Source organism: Zootoca vivipara, chromosome 9 (assembly GCF_963506605.1).
Source record: "Zootoca vivipara chromosome 9, rZooViv1.1, whole genome shotgun sequence".
In the NCBI taxonomy this organism is placed as follows: Eukaryota; Metazoa; Chordata; class Lepidosauria; order Squamata; family Lacertidae; genus Zootoca; species Zootoca vivipara.
The window spans coordinates 71,158,582-71,185,500 of NC_083284.1; the positions used below are offsets into that span (position 1 = coordinate 71,158,582).

At 41.5% G+C, this 26,919-nt stretch overlaps 1 protein-coding gene across 1 annotated transcript in view; it reads right to left on the reverse strand.

Annotated features, from left to right (window-relative positions):
- Positions 1–26,919, reverse strand: part of IREB2 (iron responsive element binding protein 2) — a 41,590-nt gene that overhangs the window by 9,689 nt on the left and 4,982 nt on the right. The window contains exons 2-13 of the mRNA XM_060278989.1: positions 26,372–26,461; positions 19,511–19,676; positions 17,257–17,394; positions 10,656–10,871; positions 8,856–8,925; positions 8,127–8,310; positions 6,463–6,602; positions 4,555–4,726; positions 2,833–2,933; positions 1,501–1,617; positions 829–988; positions 140–275 (exon numbers count right to left, since the gene is read on the reverse strand). Coding sequence (XP_060134972.1) covers positions 140–275; positions 829–988; positions 1,501–1,617; positions 2,833–2,933; positions 4,555–4,726; positions 6,463–6,602; positions 8,127–8,310; positions 8,856–8,925; positions 10,656–10,871; positions 17,257–17,394; positions 19,511–19,676; positions 26,372–26,461 — 1,690 coding nt within the window. The remainder of the gene's footprint in view (positions 1–139; positions 276–828; positions 989–1,500; positions 1,618–2,832; positions 2,934–4,554; positions 4,727–6,462; positions 6,603–8,126; positions 8,311–8,855; positions 8,926–10,655; positions 10,872–17,256; positions 17,395–19,510; positions 19,677–26,371; positions 26,462–26,919) is intronic.

The window sequence follows — 26,919 nt, forward strand, 5'->3', positions numbered from 1 at the left end:
ACACTAATTCAGAAGCTATATGATGTTTGCATGTTACTGTGGATTTGAACATGTCACTTTAAGCATGCATTTTAAGCCTCTACATATAAGATCACAGAGTATTTAAAACTTCTACATATGAGAGCAAAGAAGTTAATACCCAAGTTTATTGAGGTATGGCAATACACCACTGGAAGTGAGATAGTGCGTGACCATTCCACTGCCAGGCGATAAGCTGGTTCTTATGTACGGTTTAACAGTCAGGCCAGCTTCAATGGCCTTTTTGGCCAACAGACCTAGGGAAGAATGAAAGCAGAAGTGAAATAACGGCACAAAAATTCTAAGGGGCAAAGTTATGCTGCCTATAGATAAATTACCACAACAGGTAGAACTGTTGGAGGAAAGTTTGCTCTTTAGGTTAGAACAGATTATGTATATGCAGAAGCATCTCGGGTACAAACCGTGCAATATCCCTTAAAAAAAAGTCTCCAGTTATATGTTGAAGAATTTTTTGTCCACAACCCAGAAGAAATCTGGGAACTGTGAAAAAGCTGCCGTGTTGCACCGGGTACTGCAGAATCCGTGAAGCATTTTAAAGACATACTGTTCAAGGCAAAACCACAATCCCAAGTACAGTTTCAGCTATCCAAATTTAACGGGATTATAACTAAAAGGCAGTGAACCATGGACCTCCATACTTTTCAAGCTTCTGCTTAAGCTACACTGGCACAAACCCCTTTATGTGCCTTCTATAGACATTTATAGGATGGTGGTTTGGTTAACTTGGCTCTATAATGCCATTGTTACAGCAAGAGACAGAGAAGAAAACCGAAGCCAGACAGAGTATACCTGCTCCTAGCATTACAGAGGGGTTGCAGTTGTTTGTACAGCTAATTACTGCAGCAATGACGACTGATCCGTGAGCCAGCTTGTACTCATTTCCTTCATACTCCACAGGAACCACATCCCTTTGCCTTTCAGCTGGAATCTGAAAGCCTTTAAAGCCAGCCTAGGGAATCAAAACAGGCATTGCAAAATCAATTACACAACGAATTCAAAGCAAGAGAGGAGGCACTAGAACCCTGTGTTGGTGTATAGTCTTGGTGGCCAGGAAGCCAACATCTCCAATAAATTGGGGAAACTGCCACAAACTGTTTTATTAATTCTGATTTCAAAATCTGCATGGAATACCTCCATCTGTATTCTCCCATTCCCAATGGTTTAGTGCAGACCAAGACAAATGTTTGGTTTTCCGCATGGCAGCACCTCAACCAGTGAAAGAGACAAGGGTCCGGCACTCGTGTTTGCATGTTACAGTGCCCAGCTGGGAGCATGGGAAGACTGCCATCTAGGTGTGCCCTTTGATTTTCAAACATCACGGCTGACAGGAAAGAGCTTAATTTTTGTTTTACAAAATGTTGTGACAGTGAAAGAAGCAGGCCTCTTTCCCACACAACAGAGAATATATAATTCGAAAACATAGGAATCCTAACAGTAGTTTTTCATTTCAACTGCACATACCTTTTCATTTAAGCAGGCCTGGAAATCGCTCTTCATATTTGTAACAGCCACTCTGTCCTGTGCCCTTTTGGGACCACTTACATAGGGCACTATGGAACCCAGATTGATGCATATAACCTGATGGAGTAGAACATTTGTTAATAAATTATTGCACAGTATACACCACTGCACTGCTGCCCAGGCTTTCAAAATAAGCTAGCCAAAATTTGTGGACTACCTGGACAATTTTGCAAGTTTCTTTCTAGAAATCAGGCTTTGGCAATTTATGTAAGGCACATTTTGCAGACAAGCTGAAATTATCAACTTTTCTTTCTAGCAAAAGATGGAAAACAATTTCTTGAAGCAACGTATTATTGTGCGATTTTAATATTTTTGAAAAACTCTCCCTAAATTAGCAGTTTACAAAGGCCATTTTACTGAACAGCAGTAATCCAAAATGCCAATTTAAAAAAATACTAAGATTGAAATACTACGGTAAGAGCTAGCGTTTGAAATCCCAAACCACTTGACATAGTCTGCTCCACCCCTGTTCCAACAAGAACTCCCCGTGAATATCAGAAATTGCCAAAGAACACTGTAATTTGGGAGACATTTTGGGAAATCTTCAACCCACCCAGGAGGTACGATTTGAGGGAAGGAACGAAATTATACAAATATAATGTGTGCTCTTTTGGCTAAGACATGGTACCAAAGTGGCTTACCGTTAAAATGCACACAAATGCTTAACTGTAAAAGAGGCATGCACAGTAGAGTCTTCTGGTTTGTGGCAATTAATATAATCCTAGTTCACAATTCCTATTGCAGATGGAGGGGGCAGGAGAGCTGAAGATGCTCAGTAGCTGACTGATGGTAAAGATTCCTGTCTATAGGAGCTGCCCTCCCTTGATGCTCTGAAAGCTCAGAATGCTAAGCTCCCCCCAGTGGTCTCATCCAGGTACTGATCCAAGCTCTTGCAGCATCAGCAATGTCACATCATCAGTTCACTGGATCTTTATTGCCCAAGCTTTATTATATTGTAGATGGGGTGGGGTACAGGTTGGACAAAATGGGAAGGAGAAAGTTGGTTGGAATGAGGCGAGTATATGCTCCTCAAGGTGCTGCAGGATTACAACTCCCATCATCACTGACCGTTAGGCTACGGCGGCTGGGACAGATGGAAGCTTGAGTCCAACAACATCTAGAGGGGGACATGCTCCCCAACCTGGGAACAGGGAATTGGGCTCTCTTGAAGGTATAGGAGACCCTATTGGCTGGTGAGGCAAGCTAGGGGGTACAGATCCAAGCAAGACTCAAGCTGCAAATATGAAAGAGGCAAGCCCATTTTGACATTACCTGGGAATATTCAGGTTCTTCTGCGGAAAGTTCATAACTTCGAAGTAGTTTCACAGTTTTAAGATATGTTTCCATCAACTTAAGCCTGGTCTCATCAAAGCCTGTGGGAAACGGTTAAATAATCAGAAAAAAAGTTTAAGTAATGAACCTTCTGCTGATATTCAAATCAGTAAGTTGATTGTGCCAAAGGCCATGACAAGTACGGTACATTAAAATGTACCCAAATACAAACACAGTAATCACATAACAAGCACCAGCAATATAAAATAAGAAAAATTAGAACACCATCAGCTAACGCAATTTCAAATTAAACCCCATAGTCACCAAAACAATTTACAGCAACATTATTTGCCGATATAGCGACATAACAGACTAGCTCAATAGAACCTGTGCAACAAAAGGCTTGAACTTAACTGCCTTTTCCTAACTCGAAATACCACAAGCCTCTGAAGAGTCCCTTCCAGGGAGCACTTAACTCCCAATTTCCTGCATGCATAAGCCAGGAAAAAATATGGTAACCCACCTGCAGCATCTTACTTAAAGGAAGACAGAAGTGAACCAAATCAAGTCTCTCGGATATACACACTGAGTAGGAAGATACATTTTACTTACACACACACACACACACACACACCTCTCTCCATTGACACCCTTGGGCACTCTAGGCCTTGCCTCCTCCATGCCCTTCTGCAGTATTTCCGCCTGGCTGCAATGGGTCCCTGAACTGTGAGCCTCGTTTGACTTGATGGAGAGACATGTACATTAGAGAGATCCAAGAATTTCACTGGATGAGAAACTAACTCAAGAGTACGGTTTCTACCAAAATCTTTAATGCTCAGGTCGGCACGATAGGCAGACAAAGCATGGTTCAAAGGCACAGCAGGTACTATGTATGGCTAACAGAGCTAACACAGGCACAGGCAAAGTCAGCCCTCCAGATTATTTGAGACTACAATTCCCATCATCCCTGACCACTGGCCCTGCTAGCTAGGGATGGGAGTTGTAGTCCCAAAACATCTAGAGGGCAGAGTTTCCCTATGCCTGAGCTAACACATTGATCCAGCAAGTAGCACAACCCCCTCGGGTCCCATTACACGGGAATGGGGCAGGCATAACTTCAGCATGGCAAAGAGGTAAGCAAACCAAACTTCTTCTGGAGGTCTGGACCTGAACTGTCTGTTCACACCCCGCTAGCTTCTCTGTGGCCTAACTGATGGAGGAAGGCTATGCTACAGGGCCCCTCCTTGGGATCTGACTCCTTGTTCATACTTCCCTGCCACTCGAGGCCCTGAAGCAGTCTGTCCCAAACTTCTGGGCCCCTTCCCAGTGTCATCAACCAGCAGCTTCCCCAACTTCCCCCCACCCCCACAATGCCTTTCCTTTGGGATTCATGATGTAGACCCTTCCGATTTCCATGTAGCTGGAATGCGGCCCAAAAGTTAAGGCTGTCAATATCAAGTCTATCCTCTTGTGTTTGTGGCCCTGCTTCCCACTGGCATGCATCCCCCAGAAGGCTGCCCAGAACAGAATTCAGCCCCAGGGCTGGGAAAGGTTCCCTGCCCCTTACACATGGTAAAATTCCAATCCTGCAGCATGTTGTGAAATATTACACCAATTTATTCTGTCTAAAATGCATACAACAGTTACTTAACAGATAGCCTCTAGATAATATATTGCTATATTAAAGCTCTGGAGAACCAGCTGTTTTAATTTCCATCTTACCAGTGTGTTTTAAGTGCTTTAATGTCACATTATCGATAGGGAAAAAGCTCAGCATAGCACCATATTCTGGACACATATTTGCTATTGTGGTCCGGTCACCTATGGAGAGCTGGGAAACTCCAGGCCCAAAGAACTCCACGAATTTTCCAGACACGCCTGCTTGCCTAAGTTGCTAATGAGAGGGGAAGGGGGGAAAAAATCAAAAACTGCATGCGGAACAAGGAGGCATCTTATGACATAAAGGTTTTGAATGAGCTACTACCAATTCCACCAAGAGAAATATACAGGATCATGAGGCAGGAGACTACCCTTGGGCCCTCTTAATCAGCAAGGAGCAGAGTATGGAGCATGGCATGCTGAGTGAGTGCAAGATGTTTTGGGAAAGCGAGCCAAGCTACATACCGAATTCTTTAAACACACCATCTTCTGGTGTCACCATTCTTCAGTGCTGCCCTTTTGTTGCACAGCAATTAGTTAAGGCTGTGGGGCAATGCTTCTGAAGGTTTCCATTTCACTACCCTCTGGAGTCACAGAGACAGGGGGTGCCTACATCTAAAACTACAAACTGGCAAAATAGCACTTTTTCATTTGATTCAATGACACAACTAGTTAGTTTAACCCAGGGTGGATTTGATTTAAATCAAATCAATTTAAATCACTAGTCAGTAAGACTTGATTTAAATCGCTAGTCAGTAAGACTTGAATTAAATCATTATTATTTTTACAGATTCAGCCTTGGTCTAGAATGGATGTAATATTCTCTTCTATATCTGCCTTACAACTAATAGCTGAAGGATGGCTATCCACCCCAGGGTCCTTCGCCCTCAGTATCTAGGAAGGGAGGGAATCAAATCAGTCCCTGAGTTGACTTTGTTTTCTTCATAAACACTCAGCTGGAAGCCAACACAGAGCAGGTTCTTTAGTGTCTACAGGAAAATTGGGTATGGTGGAAGATTGGCTTTGGAGAGGAAGGAGGAGAAGGTGATTCCTAGTTCATCCCCAAGCAGATGGGAGCAGGGGCCTCCCATCCAAACTGCAGCAAGAAGGGAGAAAGAAGACTGAACCATATACACACTATGTTGGCCAGGCATGGCTCTTTCTGAAACCAGAAGGTCAATAATAATAATAATAATAATAATAATAATAATAATAATTTATTATTTATACCCCGCCCATCTGGCCGGGTTCCCCCAGCCACTCTGGGCGGCTTCCAACAAAACATTAAAATACAGAAATCAAACATTAAAAGCTTCCCTAAACAGGGCTGCCTTGAGATGCCTTCTAAAGGTCTGGTAATTGTTGTTCTCTTTGACCTCTGGTGGGAGGGCATTCCACAGGGTGGGTGCCACCACCGAGAAGGCCCTCTCTGCCTGGTTCCCTGTAACTTGGCTTCTTGTAGTGAGGGAACCGCCAGAAGACCCTCGGCGCTGGACCTCAGTGTCCGGGCAGAACGATGGGGGTGGAGACGCTCCTTCAGGTATACTGGACAGAGGCCGTTTAGGGCTTTAAAGGTCAGCACCAACACTTTGAATTGTGCTCGGAAACGTACTGGGAGCCAACGTGGTCTTTCAGGACCGGTGTCTTTAAGGTCTTTAAGGCTAGAGAGAGCTTCATGTGGGGTTACCACGGTGAGCTGCTTAGGAACCTGCCCAGAGACAGCTGCTCCTTGTCCCCAGTAAGGGGTAACATGCTGAAAGAGCACCAGCTGCTTCACCACAAACTTCATTGTGCATCCATGGAGGTGGAGTTGAATTTCCCTTGTTTACCTGCCACAAAGTTTCTTAAGGCCTTGCCAAACCACTGCTAATGACACTGTAACCTTAGATAAAATCCTAGTCACTTTTATGTCACCTCCAGCAGAGCTAGTAGTACATGGTCGGCTTGGCAACAAAGAGAGCTCTAATTTACCTTTGTAATGCTCAGGACCACATCGATTGATGTGGCAAGCGGGCTGGCTGAGCCTGTCAGTTGACACCCAACCACCTCAGGCAGGGTGAGGGCGACTGGCAAGCCAAGCATGACGGCTTCGGTTTCAATTCCACCCACACCTGGAAGGAGACGTTACATCACTTAAAAGAGCTTGTTAACTGGCAGATTCTTTAGAAGTTCAAAGAGCATGCTGGAAGTATCTTCATAAATCTTCTTTGTCAAAAGTCAAAACTGACTACTGTAAAATAACTCTGTATCGTCCCCATTTTAACCTGACTGGAACGCACACATGGAGCTGCCTTTTAGGAAAGATGTTGGGAAATCGGATATATAACCTCCAGACCATACTACCCCCAGAAGTGCCTCCCCCCACCTTCCTAGATTTTAGATAGCACACCTGGTCCCAACATTGGGGTTTTCATTCATTTCAAAGGAAAAGCCAGCAGTCATTACACTAGGTTGCAACAGAGGGAAGAGAAAGGATGCAGGACCCATGTGTTGGTACAGCCAAAAGACCAGCAACTTTGGACCTCTCCTTGTCTTGAACATTTTCACACCAGCTGGTGATTAGAAGAACTAAGAACTTATATCCGAGTCTGCCAATTTCCTCTCCCCACCCCAATCTGTTTTCTTTTTGTGTTGTGCCTTTTTAGATTGTAAACCAAGGGTAATGATGAGCAATTTTATTTATTTTTATTGTTAGTGAACTGTAAGCTATTATGGGAATCCTTTTTGGTTTAAAAGCAGGATAAACATTATTTAAACTAATGTTGCATTGATCATAAATAAAATTTGAAATGGAAGATGAGGTTACCTTCTGATGGGTTAATGAAGAGTTTCCCATCTTTGTCTTAGTGAAAGAAAGGAAGCTTTCTTTCCTCTTAAACTGTGTGGGGGCAAAGGTTTTCTTCATGAAAGTAACTTTAGATTACAGAAACTATAAGGATTAAGGCTGCCTGTACGCAGCATGATGTGGTGTGTATTATGCATAGCTTTAGTCTCCATTATGTCATGTAGTATTTTATGCTTTTTCTCATACTTTAAAAAATCTAGCAGGTACTCTCTCCTAGCCCCCAGGTAGCAGTGTCTATTTAGATTTATAACCCATTGTACCCCCACAGAAAATGGAACTAAAAGAGAGGGAGCAGGAGTAAAACACAGAATTTCAAAATACTGAACAAATAAGCCTCACCTACAGAGAGTGGATTAGTTGCTCTGAATACAAAAGTGGGGAAGCTCTTCACTGAGCCATGAACAGGTATGTGCAGTATCTTTGCCTGCCCTCCCCTGCCCCTTCCTCACTCACACAGGAATACAGCCTAATATTTTAAACAGTGAGTCTTATTTTTTAATTATTAAAGTAGTCTTTTCAAAAATTCATTGGGGGTCTGTTTGATCTCAAGACTGAATTAGTGATGTATGTTTTTAAGCACATGAATAATAATAATAATAATAATAATAATAATAATAATAATAATAATAATAATAGAACATCTTTATATTTTCTCACACTTGCAACTTCCCCCTCTCCATCTAACTATCACAATAGAAAATGTTAAGGAGGAAATTAAAATAAAGAAGAAATTGAAAACTAGAGATGTAACAAGGAAGAACATTGTGAACTGCCGACTTAGTCATCTTACCCCATCCCAAGATTCCCAAGCCGTTCACCATTGTTGTATGGGAATCGGTGCCAACAACGCTGTCTGGATAGAGGAAGCCTTTAACATCAAATACTACTCTTGACAAGTACTCCAGGTTCACCTGGTGGGCCATTCCTGTTCCAGGAGGAATTACTGAGACATTCCTGAAAACTTTGGAACCCCACTAGAGAAAGAGAAAGAGAGAGAGAGAGAGAAGGCGTGGGGGATTAAGATAAGTGATCTTCGCACTCTCTGAACCAACCAAGCTTTAGCAATGGTAATTGTAAATAAGAATAGGTACATCAGGATTTATTATTTTTTAACCAATGCATCCCATATCTACTGGGTAAAGAAAGGCAAACTGCTGGAAAGTATGAGTGTCTCAGCAAGTATAGGAGAGAACCTACATAGCTATCACAGTTCATAAGATAGTGTGCCCCTTCACACAGAAAAATTAAAGCTTCCTGCACAGGTTAAAAACTCTGCCATTCTAGCCATTATCTGCCTCTCCATTATACCTTTCCTGAAGTATGTCAATCGTAAACAGGAGTTAATTTGAGAATGAGTATTCCATTTCATGTTCAATACCAGAAGCCTCCTTTTGTTCTCTTAGTTAAATATTCTGAAAGAAAGGTGGAAGCTTCAAAACTGATTGCAGAACAGACCCAAGCAGATCTCCACCAGACCACTTTGTGCGGTTCTTGCATAAGGTTCTTCAAACCAACGTACCTTGAAAAACTGAAGTCTCTCTCTATTTCTACCAAATTCCATCTCCTGGTTTTTCAACACTGTTTCCGGCCTACAAGGGGGGGGGGGACAAACCCATATAAACATTACTGTTTTCTCTCCTAATATTTCACTTACAGTTGAAAACTGAGAAGTCTGGAACTGGTTAGGAGAGGCATTTTAACTCCACATGAAATAGCACATGCCTCCCACACATTCCCTTTTTTAAACAAGCCAAGGTCTCTTGTAAAGCATGCAGTGAGTGTCTATTATGTGACAATAAGCACTGCTTCAGTTCGCATGGGGCAAACTGGCTTTAAAAAGGTGTCTATAAAAAATAACCTTGCTTTTAGAATGATGCTGCCATAAAGGGAATATGTGCTTTCTAGCCACTGTTCTTAGAGGTAAGTAACCTTGAGCAAGAAGCAAGTAAGAGTCATGTTATGCATGATAAGAAAACCGTTTATCTTCATATATTGTTACTGCAAATTAGAAAACCAGTGAGGTGACAAGTCAGGCATGTGCGGCTTCAGGAATCTCATTCATTTATGAGAAATTAAGAAATATATCTGGAGGTATTTCTACTATGCCTGTCCAACAATTGTCCTCCTATAATGTATTATGCTTTTGCTTAATCCCTGGCAGAGACTGAATTTTACTGCATGTGGCCAATCATCACGTCTTTCAGAAGAATGTTAAATGGATAGGCCAAATTTGGCTTCCTCTCATGTTTTGAAAAAAATAAACAAACAATGATTGCTGGATTACATGTGAATGCTAAATCAGTCCTCTGGTTCATTTCCTCCCAGCTGGAAAAATGGAAGAACAGCATGATTTGAGAAGCATGTACCAGCAAACTTTCCTGTTCATAGTAAACCATAGCCTGTCTTACCATTCTGTGTGAACCAGGCCTTCATGAAAGTTTCCCACTGATAAAATACATGTATAGAAACTCAGCTACAGAGCCAGTGTGGTGCAGCGGTTAAGAGTGTTGGTCTAGGACCTGGGAGAACAGGGTTCAAATCCCCACTCAGCAGTGAAAGTCAAAAAATAAAAAAGCTCAAGAACAACTTCAATCCTAAAAGAAGCTCAACAACCTTGGTCGGCCCTCATGCATGTTTACTTCATCAAATCTGGCCCTCTTTGAAAAAGTTTGGGCACCCCTGGAACAAACCCAAGAATGTCTGAATATGAGGATGACTTTGTAGCTTGATGGTACACTGTTATGTTGCTTTGAACCACCCTGGGGTCGTTGGGTGAAGGGCAGCATAAAAGTGTAATAATTATAAATATAAATAAATAACATTCAACAGGCTAGTAGACAATGTGGTTGTAGGATTCCACCATCCATGGCACCGTATGGACTGATCCAAAATAAATAAAACACAATACTTTCCAACTTACAAAGTGAACTAAGAATTTTCTTCATGTAGATGTGTATTGTTAAAAAAAGGAGAAAGATGTATCACATGTTTTGTTTTTAAAAAGAAATAATAAAAAAAGAAGTGGCCTTTAGAATAAAAACATTATTGCCTTGTCAAGCATTCACTGTGGCAAAAGAAGCAAGACTGAACTGTTATAGGCAGCCAACCTGCCAGTTTTTTATTTCCAATAAGTTACAACTTAAAGTATGGCAGTGTTTAGTGTTAGATAAATCAGTGCCCGATACTTAACATGTTCCATGTTAAACTTAAGGTATGTACTGTTAAAGAGAAATTGGAAGCGAGCCCTAGCAATGGCATGCATGCTCATCTGCAGGAAGAAAACAAACTGAAAAAAGGAGAATTGGGAAATAAGAGTTACTCAGGCACTGGTTGAAGATGAAAAGGACACAGCGGAGGAGTGTTCTCAATCTGCACAGAAAGTGGCCCCGAGTTACGACCAGACTCTCCATCACATGGCCCTCTGCAGCTGGACTGGCCCCTGCACGGTAGCTTCCGAGGAGCTTTAAGTGGAGAAAGTTTTGGTGGTGGCTTCTGTGGATCACCACCTCCAGGATTGGGAGTGTTCTGTATTGCACTTTAAAAAGAAACAGAGAAAATAAACCGGTTTTAGTTTATCAAAACCCTTTTAATTACTAGATATAAACTAAATGTAAATTATATACCATATTTTTCGCTCCATAAGACACATTTTTCCCCCTCCTAAAAAGTAAGAGGAAATGGGCCATTCCATTGTCACGGGTGGGACACTTGGACCATGTTTTTTGGTATTCACACATGTGTAAGAATGTAAATATACATAAAAATTAACAACCAAAATTTGAACTATGTTCTTAATAAGATACTGAACATTTTACTAATTTTTTATTATTTTTATGGATATTTTTGACAATTTTATTAAATGTTAAAGTATTGTCACGGGTGGGACAAAAAAAGGACATGGAGCTTGAGATAAGTTTGATTTATGGAAAAACTCTGTGAGTTGGGAGGTGAATCAATTATAAACTCAGCATATCTGTTTAAATCAATGTTTATTGGTTACAACTATGAAATCAGAAATTTAGGTTAAGAAATTTAATGATACAAAATTAAGGAAAAAATGCTGTCACGGGTGGGACAATGAAATGTCACGGGTGGGACGCGTCTGACATACACTCGATTTAACATACAATTAAGGTTGTTAAAAATGGAATAATTACAAAAAACCTTTTGCTATTACTATACTTACTATCTACCATAGCCTACAAAGTATAATGTTGTATTTACTAAAATTAAAATCTATTAAAAAAATATTTTCTTCTAGTCCATCTCTGGGCCAATCAACCACTTTCAAACACATCTATATTTTCAGTAAATTCATAAAAAATGTTCCTTCTGACTCGTTTAACATTAGGTTGGGGTAAGATACTAAGAATATGTTCAAACTGCACATATTATATGTCTTTTTCATCAACTTGAAACAGCTTTCCAGAATTGTTAACTGCTCGCATACACATCACCTTGACTTCTCCATCATCTTCAACATTACTTTGGCATATTGCAGCATATCTATATTTAGTAGGCCTGGTTCTTTGTCTTTTTGTAGTTGTTTCAAATTCAACTAAAACATATGTCCCAATAGTCACTCCATCAACGACCGGCTTCACTCCAACCACTGGCACACCTGTTTCATTTGTACAACTTGCTACACCATCTTGTTTTTCTGTGTCACTATCAGAATCTCTGTAAACATCAGAAACTTTTAACTTGAACAGTTCTGTGAAGACTACGTGGGTGGACTTTTGAAAAGAAGGTCCATAAACTAAACTTCTTTTGTCTTTAGCTTTAAAAAAATGGTTGGACTACATGTTTGGAATCTTCCTCACCAAAGTCCAGCGCTCATCTAGCATCGCCATATTTGCACTGATATCAGTAGGTGTTAAAAGGACAAACTTCACTCTCTGTACAGTGGTACCTCGGTTTATGAACACAATTGGTTCCGGAAGTCTGTTCATAAACTGAAGCGTTCATAAACTGAAGCGAACTTTTCCATTGAAAGTAATGGAAAGTGGATTAATCTGTTCCAGACGGTCCGCAGAGTACTTAAACTGAAGCGTTCATAAACTGAAGCGAACTTTCCCATTGAAAGTAATGGAAAGTGGATTAATCCGTTCCAGACGGGTCCGCGGAGTACTTAAACTGAAGCGTTCATAAACTGAAGCATGGGTGTATTTGGTTCCGGAAGTCTGTTCATAAACTGAAGCGTTCATAAACTGAAGTGAACTTTCCCATTGAAAGTAATGGAAAATGAATTAATCCGTTCCAGATGGGTCCATGGTGTTCATAAACCGAAAATTCATAAACCGAGGTGTTCATAAACCGAGTTTCCACTGTACTGCTTTTTCAGCACATTTAACAAAATCTGAGGCTGAATTGATTACTACTCTCCTTTGTTTCACTGCATTCCAAACTGCTTGCTTAGTTAATCCACCAATCCCATCCACGGCACCCTTGCAGTGGGATGTAGCAAAAAAAACCCATTCCCCATCAACACCAAAGTCTTCAGGCATAAAACACAGATTGGACAGTGTGTACTTATTTTTGAACTGACCAGCACACCCGTCAGAAAAGATTTTGACCTTTGTCAGTCTGTTAAATTCTTTCTTAAGTTCTTCAATTATGGCTTTTAGGCATGCATATACTGAGTATTTGCCGTGGGTTAAGTGATCCGAAACCACGGCAAAAGAACGTACTTTGCCTTGAGTCCAAGCGCAACCAGTAAATACTGTGATTTGGTTGTGGGTCCAGTGTGCACTTTGGATTTCATCTTGCGATGTTGCCAAATAGTTTCCAGCAAAATCCACTTGAAGAATCACCTCATCATCAGCTACTATGTCCTTCATATTTTTGAAAGCTTTAGCTTGTAATCGCTTTACAAAGAAGTGCTTCTTAAATTTACTAAATTGATTTTGTAGCTCATTGACAGCTTCTTCTATGGTTCCTTTTGCTTCAAAAACCTTAGGCCGGCTAGAACAGTCATCTTTCCATTGCTTCCAGAAAATCTCAGACGACATGTTTAAGTCTTCATCAATTAGGGTGTGCAAATTAAGTACATACTTTTTGCATTCACCATTCATGCATTTTTCATTTTCCAAATCACAACAAGGCTCAAAAGATCAGAATGTGTGGAAGGGAAAAAATGTCTTTCCTACTTATGGCTTCAATTACGAAATTGAAATTAGCGTGGTATTTGCAAACGCAAACATTGTGTGGCATTTGAGAAGCTAAGTCAATATTTTTAGGCCTCAGTTCATAAAATTTTGATCTGCTGATTTCAACTGTTGGTTTATCAATCTTAAATAAGGCATAGGCCTCTTGGACTGTCATATTCATATGCCGCTTTTGGATTTTGATTCTTTTTCCACTTGTTGGATCTTTAATAGATTTGACATCCTTAATTCCTGGTGCCTGCCTGCTAATATCATCTGAATTATAAAACTCATGGACCTTTGATATATTATCTTGTGAAATAATAGAACTTTTGGTGTTCTGTTTAGGGCTTTTATCAAATAGTGTTTTTGGCACTTGAGGTGAACTCTCATACACAAGCTTTCGTAACACGGCTATTCTTTTCCGTGGACTTAATGGCAACACTCTTTTAACTTTGGTAACAGCCTTTCCAAGAGATTGTGGGCATTTAAATGACCCAATCTCTGGAATAGTAGTGTCGCCAATTGGCCTAGATTCTTTTTCTTTTATCTTTTGTCTGTACTTTCTTTTGCGCTCAGTTTCTTTCCGTCTGTATTCCATAAGTGATTTTGCAGACAAATTCTTTTTTTCCCTTTTTTTTATTAAAGTTTTTATAGAAAACAAACAGAAAAAAAACACATACATCATCTTATATTATCTTTTTAACTCATTGTCTCTTTTGCTTCCCCAACTCCCCTCTATCTGATTTTCCTTTTAAATTCAGCTATAACAGTTTCTATTTCCTTACTTTTAATTTTCATCATCCTGAATTTTTCTTAATTTTTTTTTTACTCTCCACTTTTCTCCCTATTGCCTTAACTTCTGTATATCTAGATATTCAAACTTTCAACTCTCAAAAATAATTCCCTAAATATAATTTAAATTTCCTCCAATCCTCCTCCATCCTTTCCTCTGCTTGGTCTCGGAGTCTTCCTGTCAATTCTGCCAGTTCCATAAAGTCCAACATTTTCATTTGCCATTCCTGTAGAGAGGGCAATTCCTCTTTTTCCCAATATTTGGCAATTAAAATCCTCGCAGCTGTGGTGGCATACATAAACAAGTTAACATCTTTTTTGGGAATTTCTTCCCCCACTATTCCAAGTAAAAAGGCCTCTGGTTTTTTCAAAAATGTATTTTTATATATCTTTTCCCATTTCATTATAAATCATTTCCCAGAAGCCTTTTATCTTAGGGCATGTCCACCACATATGATAGAATGAACCAACTTCCTCTTTACATTTCCAGCATTTATTATCACCTTTATGATACATTTTCGCTAATTTTACCGGAGTCAAATACCATCTGTACATCATTTTCATTAAATTCTCTTTCAGCACAGTACATGCCGTAAATTTCATACCCTTCTTCCACAATTTTTCCCAATCTGACATCATAACATTATGGCCCAAGTCTTTGGCCCAATCAATCATAACCGATTTTGTTTGCTCATCTTTCAAATGCCACTCTAACAGTAAATTGTACATTCTTTGCAGACAAATTCTTTACCAACTTCATCTTTTCTCGCCTCTTCTTATCTCTGACCCTCTCCTTGTCTTTGAAGCTTCCACATTTGTTTTTATCTTGTTTTAGTTTTTCACGCAGCTTTCTCATACGTTCTGCAGATGTAGTCTTTCCCATTTTGTGTATTGATTCAAAGGTTATATTATCTGTATTACTGTATGTATTCGCATTAGGGTAAAGTAACGGTAACTGCCTTTATGTTCCAGAAGGAACAGCTACTATTGGTTCATTCAAGCAACTGCATTTGGCTCCTTAGTCTTATTGGTTTCCACCAAAAGGCAGCTTCGTGATTGCTTGAGATTGTTCCCTCCAAAATGTATCCCTTTCTAGCTAGTTCCCCTCTCCTCAGTCCCTCAGTCTTGTTTGCCAGAATAAAGAATTGTTACATGAGGAATCTGTCTCCTGTCTGCAGAGAGCTGAAATCACTTGCTGAAATCACTAACTCAAGCTACAACAGTAAAACAAGTTGAAAACTGTCACGGGTGGGACAGAAAAAGAATTATTAAAATTTCATGGTGTTTACATTAATTACCTGCATTTTTATTATTGATAGGTGTGTTATACTCTAATACATACTCCCACAATAAAACAAACATAACCTATAAATTAGTTTTATCACAAAATAAACTTTTGTACCTTTTGCTGTCACGGGTGGGACACTGAAACAGCATCCCATTCAATAATAAAAATAAAATAGAAATAACTTACCTATTTAAAAAATTTCAAGTCCAATGTGTAGACAAAGTTCTTCACTTTAATAATATACCAACAATGACAACCACAATTTTTGTTTATCTTTAAAAAATAATGCTAACCTAAATGAACAAAACTAAGCTACACAATCAGAAAAGTGATACTGAAACTTCAAGCTCAAATTTCTCATGAAAACAATAATTTCAAATTCTTTTTTCCTTTGGAATATTGAACTTTAATATGTTTAGTTTATGAAACTATAAGTAAAATAAGTATATTTTAAAAATACTTTTTTTCTTCTCAGGCTCATTTTTCACGGAATGGCCCAAATGTCTGTGTGTCTTATGGAGCAAAAGTGTGGTTCCCTGGAGCCGAATTGCCCAGGAGTGAAAGGCAGATCATGCTTTTTTTTATTTTTAGAAAGAGCTAAAAGCTAACAAGAGGGAAAGAGAGTGTTGAAAGGAACCCGCACAGCAGTTGATTGCAAGAGATTGGGGAGGGAGATAAGGGACCTAGCTCCCTTCCTGCCCAGGCCTCAATTGTTGTCTGCAGAGGGAGGCTGTTTGTTTCCCCAGCGACATGTGACTGGCTGATTAGATTATCTGTCTGGAAACTGTAGAAATGGGTCCCTTTCCTTTCCTAAAGAAGCTGCAGAAATGTGAGTTGAACCCCATGAAAACAGGATTTTTTCCTTTGTAAGGTAAGCTCAACAACTTTGAGCTGATCCTCAAAAATGGAGCTTTCCCCCTTTGCAAAAAAGATGCACAACTGTGAGCTGACTCCCCCCCCAAAAAAACAGGGCTTTTCCCATATGCAAAAAAGCTGCACAACTTTGAGCTGATCTTAAAAAAAAATGGAGTTTTCCCCCTTTGCAAAAGAAGCTTCCTCAAATATTTAATGGGGGCAAAGGCACCTAGGCCTCTAGGAGTTGGCTGCTATGCCTAGGACAATTCAAGAAAGCAAAATATTTTTTCCTTGTTTTCCTCCTCTAAAAACTAGGTGTGTCCTATGGTCAGGTGCGTCTTATGGAGCGAAAAATACGGTGCATTGAAAACCCCAAACAAAGCAACACTAGAATAGTGAGATCATGTTTTATCTCTCAAGAGATGAGAGATGCTCATGGTTTGGTAAACTTCAGCAGGCAGGCAATTTCAGCTAGGAGACATCCACCGTGCCTGTGTGTCTCGTAAAACTGACACCTGTGTGGTGCACTTTAGAGCAGGGGTGGGCAACTATGGCCCTTCATCTAATTTAACAAGGATGAGGGGGGAGTGGAGTGGGGGGGGAGGGTGGCAGAAAAGAAAGGGAATGGAAAAGGGGTTGCCCATCCACTTTTGGATCTGGCTCTGTTTACCTCCAGTATGCAGCCCTCAATACAAGAAAGCCAGTGTGGTGTAGTGGTTAGAGGGGCTTGACGGGGAGCCGAGAATAGGAATTTCACATACATGAAGCGACCCACATTCTACTATAAATGCTACTCAAAAACTAGAATAAAAACAAAACAGTTGTACAATAAATACCATTTACTGAAGTCAATCTGCAAAGAATGGTCCACAGTGAGATCTGTTGGGCAGGCAGGATGGACTTTTGTAGGATCCCCTCCAAGATTTTTCACAGCTTCCCTCATAGCGGCAAAATCCACTATTGCAGGAATTCCACTAATGAAAATGACCAATGTAAAAAATATTTAGTTGCCATACAGAATAAAGATCATTTAAAGCCAATGACATGGGCCTCATACTGGTTTACCCAGCCTTAGTAGGTCCCACATGATAGCTCAGAAACACTCAGGAAAACTTTTATGCTACAGAATATCTTTGCACTGAATGGACTGGGTGTGACAATCCTCTAAATACATAGTTTGGAGAAACAGAAACAAACCACAGACTTACACACTGCATCTTACCCTCTTCACGTGCAATTTCAACTCTCAGTTTCCGGTTAGTCATAACATCTGAATCAGCAATTATAGCTTGTGTCTGTTTTCAAAACAAAACTGGAAACCCAATCAAACCTCCAGTTCTGGAGCTCATACACAAACAGATGTCATAACCCTGCTTTGCACTAAGCAGAAAGTGGAAAGTGATGCTGTGCACTAGAAGGAAAATAGAAGTATGTGAGCCTGGTTTGTTTCTACTCCTCTTAATCACTTTGGATAGTTGTTTGGTTGTATGTTAAGGTGCACATCAGTCTAATGAGACCTCTGTATCACCTTAATTCTCAGCACTGGCCAGCCAGACAACAATGTTGCCAGCGATTTCAAGACAAAACTGTCAACAAGAGGCAAATCGCAGGCAGATTGCTCGCATCAAACACCAGCCTTAATACTGAGCCACTTGCTACATGAACGTAAGTTATCTAAACCTCCCCCTCAAGTCCAGTCTGATTAGGTCTGGGTACACTAGAAGGCAACGGGCACACCTACTCCCTGCATTTAGTACAGTATAAACAGATCGAGTGCGTACCATCTTGTTGCTCTGACAAACAGAGCTGAGAACATTGGGCCTACCTCTTGATGGAGTTTTTTTTTGTTACATGGGACCCCATCCTTTAGGGATTCTGAAGCACACTGTAAGCCCTTCTAGTCTTGATCCATCCTTTACCATTAACATGCTTATCCTTGACATAGGCCCACCTATGACATGTTTTTGAAGACCTAAATTTCTTCCCATGGTTTTAAAGTACTTACAGCAACACATTCAAATTCCTCCTGCTATGTCCATGCTGCTATAACCAATTTGCTAACTGGATATGCAAATGATTAAAAGCACAATTAATTATATGTTTTGCATTACACAGAATTTGTGTTTGAGACAGAGACCAGATTAAAGGAGTAAAACAACAATTAACTGCTACTGTTTGCTGCTGCACTTTGAAGGTTTACATTTAAAAAAAAAAATGGTTGTAAGCCACCTTTAGATTCAAAGTGACCAGGACACAAATCCAACTAACAGGAATAATACTGTCAACACACAACATATAAAATGCTTAGGCGAGGGACAGTAGCACATCCTTTATATGCTGGAAGTCCCAATTCAATCCTTGGAACCTCTGGGTAAGGCTGGGAAAGACCCATGTCTGGAAAGCAGCTGTCAGTTAATGTAGACCAAGCATGGGGAACCTCCGTCCCATGGCCTAATGAGACCTAGCCAGGGTCCCAATTTAACCCATGAGGGTTTCCCCCCCCATGCCATGTCCTGTGCCAGGTGTAGGGCAGGTAAAGATGCAGCTGCAAAAACCTCAAAGTGTACTTCTGATCATACCTTAAGGAAGCAGGGCACCTTTTAAAATTTGGAGCCAAATGCAAACCCTATCGGGATCAATTATACTCCAGAGTTCTTGACAGGGAACTGTGAAGTGGAGCCACTGGCTGGATCCTATTCCCCATGGCTACTGAGCTGGACAGACCAATGGCCTGACTTGATATAAGGCAGCAGCCCATATTTATGTATGTGGAAGAATGTCCCAATTGTGAAGAAACAGTTAAGTCATTAGTGTGAGATGAGAACTGAAGCAGAGATGTTCAAAAGCTCCTGCAGCATATGTAAGTATGTAAGTCAGCAGTGAAATGATACCCCATTATTTCAATCACTTTTCCTAAAGAGACATTCATTATGTAGATCTGTTGCCAGTATAAATCTACATGAATAGCTGAACTTCTGACTCTCTGTAAACACTGTGGAAGTTCCACCCTGAACATTTAGATAAAGCCTGCAGTGCTTGAAGAACGCATTAGATCCAGCTAAAATATATAATGAGGAAAATGTGTCTTACGTAAAGTCTTGGAGAAGGACTCTGGCAGGACAGAAGGGCACTTCAACATTGTTCTGTTTTTCTTTCCAGTCCAAAATGTTCATAGCATCTTCTTTTTTCACTAGGAAGCCATCACAGTTGCGGACAGCAGCTTCCAACAGTACCCGTATGGAGTAAGGCAGGGTATCTGCAAAAAGATAAAGTAACTGAATTGGTCAAGTAAATACTTTGGGACGGATTCACCTGTGTATAGGCTACTCCCCAAATGTGTTTTTTGGGCCTTCACATTTCTAAACTGAGCCTTTAAAATTATGTTGATAGCTTTATCAAAATAGCACTACAGCTGAGAGCAAAGTATTCTTAGTAGGAGAATTAAACACATCAAAATAGGATATTCATTTGCACCAATCCCCCATGTAAGCAAGCTAGAACCAAACAATGCACTTTTATTCTTGATTAACAGCCTTCATAAACTGGTATATATCTAATGGACGCCAATTGGTGAAAGAAAATTAAACTAAACTCCTATATTTTAGGCTGTCCAGAGCTAGATGGAATTCTGGAAGTGGTGGAAGTCTGTCAATTTCATTTGCTAGTCTTTGAGATAAAAGGGCTCCAGTTGGGGAAGGCTGAACTAGTGCAACAGGGTATCAGTATCCTTGAGTGTCACAACAAAAGGCCAGTAAATACCGTGTTTCCCCTTTTTTAAGACACCGTCTTATAACTTTTTTCTCTCAAAAAAACACAGGGTGTCTTATTTTCAGTGGGGTGTCTTATTTTTTTATTACCTGTCATCTAGCCCAAATTCTACCATCAAGTTACCCCAAAGCAGATGCAGCACATGAGTGTCTGAAGAGAGGGGAAAGAGACGGAAAAGGAGGGAGGGAGAGAAGTTCCAGAGCAACCCCCCAGCCCTCCGGATGCTGTGGGGCTGCAGTTCCCATTATCCCCAACCACTGGCCATGCTGGCTATTGGGAGTTGGAGTCCAGCAGCACCTGAAAGCCTGGCTTGGATGAACATCTTCTCCTTAGCCCTCCCCATCCGCTACGCTTTGAGCAAAATGCCTAAGAGCAACGTGACGATGGGGCAGAGCCGATCTGGGGAGGAAAGGTGGGGAGGCGGCAGCTGGGGAAGGTGGGGTTGGATTGAACCCTGAGAAAAGCAAACCCAAAAGGTCCACACCTCCTGTTTCTTGTGCCCATTTCTGCTTTGCTGCAGATAATATTTTTAAAAGGAAAAGGAAACTACCCAGTTATCTTCCTTTTTAAATGTGAAATTTAAACAGACAACAGAGTTCAATGGTTGTAAAGAACTAAAGAAAGACGTCTGTGCATTTCTCAATTGGCCGGGAGGGTTCCACAATTACACACACACACACAGAAAAGAAACGGAGGGGTGAAATTGTAATAATAGTGATGATGATAAGATATAGTTTGCATTTCTGTACATTGCAAAAAGGGAAGAAAACAAGAAAATGCAAGAATCCAAAAGGCACACCCCAGTCGCCCTCCCACCCAGGCCCCTGATTTCTGCCGATCCGGAGGCCACTGGCTTACGTGGTCCGCTCGGCCCAGCAGGGCGCTCCAAGTGCTTGGCGCTGCGGAGCGTTTGGCGTGCTCCACGCTGCAGCTGCCGGTTCTGGGTGGCGGGGAAGCAGGTCTCCTTGGCCGGGCCAAGCGGAGGCCGCTGGCTCAGGCGCTCCGCCCGGCCCGACAGAGTGCTCCAAGCGCTCAGTCCTGCAGAGCGCTCGGCGCGCTCCACACTGCAGCAGCCGGATCTGGGCGGCGGGGAGGCAGGTCTTCTCAGCCGGGCCAGGCGGAGGCCGCTGGCTCAGGCGCTCCGCCCGGCCCGACAGAGCGCTCCAAGCGCTCAGTCCTGCAGAGCGCTCCAAGTGCTCCATGCTGCAGCCGCCACTTCTGGGCGGCAGGGAGGGCAGGTCTCCTCGGCCGGGCCAAGCGGACGCCGCTGGCTCAGGCGCTCCACCCGGCCCGACAGAGCGCTCCAAGTGCTCAGTCCTGCAGAGCGCTCCAAGTGCTCCATGCTGCAGCCGCCACTTCTGGGCGGCAGGGAGGCAGGTCTCATCGGCCGGGTCAAGCGGAGGCCGCTGGCTCAAGCGCTCCGCCCGGCCCGACAGAGCGCTCCAAGCGCTCGATGCTGCGGAGCGCTTGGCACGCTCCACGCTGCAGCCACCGGTTCTGGGCGGCAGGCCTCCTCGGCCGGGCGGAGGCAAAACCGCTGGCTCGGGTGCTCTGCGCGCTCGCCGCTGCAGCAGCAGCTGGCTCCAGGCACCAAGCCGGCAGGCCTCCTGCTGCTGCAGCCGGCGTTCTGAGTCCCGCTGGCTGGCTGGGGCCCTCGGCGGTCTCGCTCCACACGGCATGGAGGTATGTCTTATTTTCAGGGTATGTCTTATATTTCACAAATGTTTAAAAATCCTGCCATGGCTTACTTTATGGCTACGTCTTAAAAAAGGGGAAACACGGTACTAGTTAACACTGAATGGTATTCTTTGCTGACAAAGATAAGCATACAAATGATGCTGCTTAGTTGTAAGACAGATCTCCTTGATATTGTGCTTCTGGGCTTTTTGTTGTGGCAAGAACACTGACTGACATCTTGAGAAGGCAAAGATTAGTACAGAGAATTGTTTCTCTAATGGATATGGCTAAACCAAGGGACTTCCTATTAAAGTCTCATGTGCCCAGTAAAATTTTACTGCTTCAAATCCATGATGTTAAGTCCAGCATGTGGCAATAAAAAGATTTCATAAAAGTATTAGTGTCGGGGCAGGGTGGGGAGAGAGAGAAAAATGATAATGAGATTAAGAAGGGCTCAGATTAAAAATCTAGGCAGATTAAAAGCAATGGGGAAAATGTTAAGATATTTCCCTTGAAGTGAGCAATATTTTAGATGCCTCTGCAGCACAGCCATGCCAAATTTTCCACCTTCAGGGAATACTTATGCACTGACATTCCTGCTGGAATCCTGCTCATGAACTCTTTCACACAGCAGAAATCGGATGGTAAAGCACATGTTTTGTACTCGAAAGGTTCAATCCCTGGCATTCCTACAGATCCACTGCCAGTCAGCGAAGACAATACTGAGCTAGACGGCCCAATCATTTGATAAGGCAGCTTCCTGGGTCTTTATGATTCTGGGGCATGTTCTAACATGCATGTGTTCATAGAGGGCATTTGTGAGGATTTTACAGCAACCACCTCAGGAGATAGCGGTTACGCCATTTAAAAATAATTCACAATGTAAAGTTGCAATAAAGTAGACTGACACAGCACTAACTAGCAAGTTTAACAGGTCCGCATACTATTTTTTCAGCTCCAGAGAGCACAAAGTGCTGCTGCAGGGCTCACTAGCTTCATTCAGATTAGTTGGGCTTTACAAGGCAGACAGCATGATTTTCACTCTCATTAGGTGATTCATCCAAAGGCTAACCATGAATCGGCAAATGTGTTTTAGATTCAAACTGCCAAAGAACTTAACATAAATTTTGTCCTTTTTGCAATTTCCTCAATTTAATAAGAACATGGACACTATGCAAGACTTTTCTAACTGAATCCCAAAGACTTTAATAATTATTTTCAACCAGATCAATATCTACATACAGTTTGCCCACAAGCAATGCTCAACTTTCAATATTTATATAGCAAAACCTCAGAATGCATCAGAACAAAAGGAGTCAAATGCAAGATTTGGCACTGATGTTTTATTGATGCAGCAACCTTACTGAAGCAAAACAGGCCTGGTTCATGCCTGGCGGGCAACTGGTTGGAAACCCTATGCACATGTAGTTAGCTCCATAATGGAAGGCAGAATAAACATGAAAAACAAGTAATTTGAGCAATTAATACATTTTTTACATTAATTACAAAAGAGAAAGCAGATAGAAAAGCCCCCCTCCCTTATAATACTAAAACCAGAGGTCATCCAATGAAGATGAATGGTGGGCAGGGGTGCCAACCTGAATAAAATATGGGGGGTCCAGATAAGCCCCACCCCACATAATCTACCACAAGACACGACACCCACCCCATTTGAATGGCAATGCCCATTAACTTTGGGGGTCAGCTCCCTCAAAAATTTTTTGGGGGGGACAAAGGGGCCTCGGCCCCCAGGAGTCGGTTCCTATGATGGTGGGACATTCAGGACAGAAAAAGATGTGAAGAACTTCACACAATACATAGTAAAATGGAATTCACTGCCACGTGATGTAGTGATGGGCACCAACCAGGAAACCACCAACCTCAGTACATCAGGTGCTGGGGAACACAAGTAAGGAGAGTACTGTTGAGCTCATATATTGAGGTCATGTAAAGAAAATGGCCAGAATCCTGAACATGGCCTTTTTTTATTGCTCTTACAAGTTTCCTTGCTCAATAATCAGGGTTCTCATGTGCCTTGAGCAGCAGCAACCAGCAACAATCAACACTCGAGGACAGCACCTTTGTGTCTGGTAGACCAGCCAGACTGCAACCTAATTGCCTGTTTTGACACGTAACAGGGAATCTCCTGAAAGGTGACAGCAGGCGTTTGGCTAGTTGCTTAGAAACCCAGGTCTCTGTCACCTAGCTTCAGTTTGGCTCTTGCACTGTTCCGTGTCTTGCCTAACTTCCCTGTCTCTTTTCCCTGCAGCTGTTCCTGTGAAGGGGGGAGGCAACATTGGAGACAAACCCTACCCTGGGCACCTTGCTTATTCCTAACCCTAATTTTATCAAGAGTCTGCCTAGTCTGAATTCCTGGTGTTAGACTATGCTCTCCTGATCCTGGTTGTCTTCTGGTAGCCAATACTGACCTAGAAGAGCCCATGGTAAGACAGCTTGATGTGTTCATAAATCTGCTTCTCAAAGGCTATAAACAGCAGAAACTGTTTGCGTCCATGTTTTACACAAGATAACAGTTGCAGCCTAGCAACAGCCAGGCTGAACAAAGTGATAAAACTCTGGGCATACGTATTCTGCAGTAAGTGCCAATGAACTCAGCAAGACTTTCTTCTGAGTAAACATACATAGCGTGGCTCTATAAAACTAAGGCAACTTTAGAGCTCTGCAAAGGTACATCAAGTTTGAATGAGAAAGAAAGCACTGCACTGTTTAATATTTGTTTAAAGTAAATAAGAGATACTAGAGGCCTAGTAAGAAGAGTGGTTAAAAGTATTTTTAATAAATATTTTGTATTTATTTCTTTATTAAATTTCTATACTGCCCTTCACCCGAGGATCACAGGGTGGTTTACAGCATAAAAACTGCTTCAGCAATATGTCTATTTGATCCACCTTGGCTCATAGGTTTCGTTTGTAACTATGTTATGTAACAAATAAAATCTATGAACCAAGCAGTGGTGTGTAGTCAGTGGACTAGAGCAGGGGTGGCCAACTCCCAAGACACTGTGATCTACCTCATTGAGTTTTGGGGGGTTCAGAGCTTTTTTTAGGAAGGAAAGCCCTGTTTGGGGGGGGGGTGCAGGCCAACACTGTTGAACTTTTTTTAGGGGAGCCAAAGTTGTTGAACTTGTTTGGAGGGAACCAGTGATCTACCACAGACATCAAGTGATCTACCGGTTGGACGTGCCTGGGCTAGAGGGACTAGGCTAGTCCCCTAAATGTTCCCAGTAAATTGGAGTATTACAGTACAGTATTAAAGCCTGGCGCCTCCTTCCCGAAGCCCAGGAAGCTTCTGCCTGGCTTACTGAGGGAGGTGCGATGCTCACAGGCGTGACAACCAGTTCCAAATCACCCTTGCAAGCTGGAGCCTCTGGCCTTAACTGTTCCCCTAGGGAAAAAAATCACTGCACACCACTGGAACTGAGGTGGATCAAATAATACATATTACTGAAGCACTTCAGGTGAAACACTTTGCTTTGTAAACTTCACCTTAACTCTGCTTGAGTTAGTGTCCCAACTGCAATTACCATGGAAGCCATGACATCCATCTAGAATTTTAGCAATGTGCAATAACTGTGGAACCCTAGGTATGTTTACTCAGAGATAAGACCCAATGTGTTTCATGGGACTTACTCCCTATTAAGTTTGGTTAGGATTATAGCCAAATTCTGCTCAATTGTTCTTGCTTCAGAAAATGACAGTTAACGTAAAGGATTTGCGCTATTACCCAGTGAGTGCTATTTTTAATAAAATTTTGCAAAAATGAATGGGGCTGGGAGTTTGGGAGTCATGGCTATTGGCCTTGTATGTGCCAGCAGCTCATCAATGGAAACCAAACAATGAATACAAAAAATGTTGCTTTCCCCCACCCCCCTTGCAGGAAAGTTAACTATCTTTGCACCGTAACTAAGTTGTACTGTAACAGAGCTGTGAGGAACTTCAAAGAGATTGCCCTGATTTGTGATTTTCAACTAATTCAGTGATAGCTCTTGTCCATTAAGGCTGAAATCCAATAATGAGTTTGAACACTTTGAAATCAGTGGACATAAGAATTCTGAACTCTACATAGTATTGAGCTTCTTGTTATATACCAGATAATAGAATTTGGCCTCGTCTCAGTTTATTAGAAGCGTAAAACGTGGAAAAAAAATTCCAGGTAGTCTGAATTACAAATACTGTGGAGCAAGGCCCAATCCGAACCCCACAAGGGAGTAAGCTCCATTGGATTCAATACTGCTTGCTTCTGAGCAGACAGGTTTAGGACTGTGTTATTTATGCAGTAGATGTAATCATCTCCATGGCAGTGAGATCAGCATGTAATAGTGTCTTATATCATGCCATATATTTCAAACAGTTCTGAAGAAAACCAGAAGTTGATACTAACCTATAGAAAATCAGCATTTAAATCTTATGTAATACAATATTGCAGGTATTACATTGTTTATTAATGAAGCCATATTAATAAAAACAATAATAAATTAAGTGTTACCGTATTTGGTGCCTCCCAGTTTAGCAACATTGTAGAACTTCTTGTCTGTTCTGTCATTCAGTGGTTCAATTAAATGCTGGAAAAGGCGATCTGAAAGACAAGTCAAACTGATGATTAATATAATATGTTATTACCGGTATAATATATATAACTGATAATAGCACAGATTTGGAATAACAGAAGAAGGGAAGTAACTATTGACAATGACTTCTTACCAAAAGAAGACAAGTACAGTATATATGATTAAAAAACTACAGCTATAATTCTATTCACATTTACTCCTAGGTAAGCACAATTGATCTAGACCACAGGAATGCATATTAACCAGCAGTGTTAGAAACTCACATATATAAGGTAGGTGCTAAATGACTCCTTAAATCAACATTACAGTCACCAAAACGGAATATCTAATTGCCATTTTTGGGTAAGATGGCTCTAAAGTCTTATTTTTTAAATGACTGAATGGCTGCAATTGATTCTCAGTTAAACACCTGTATAGCATAGCTGCCAAGTTTTCCCTTTTCTCGCGAGGAAGTCTATTCAGCATA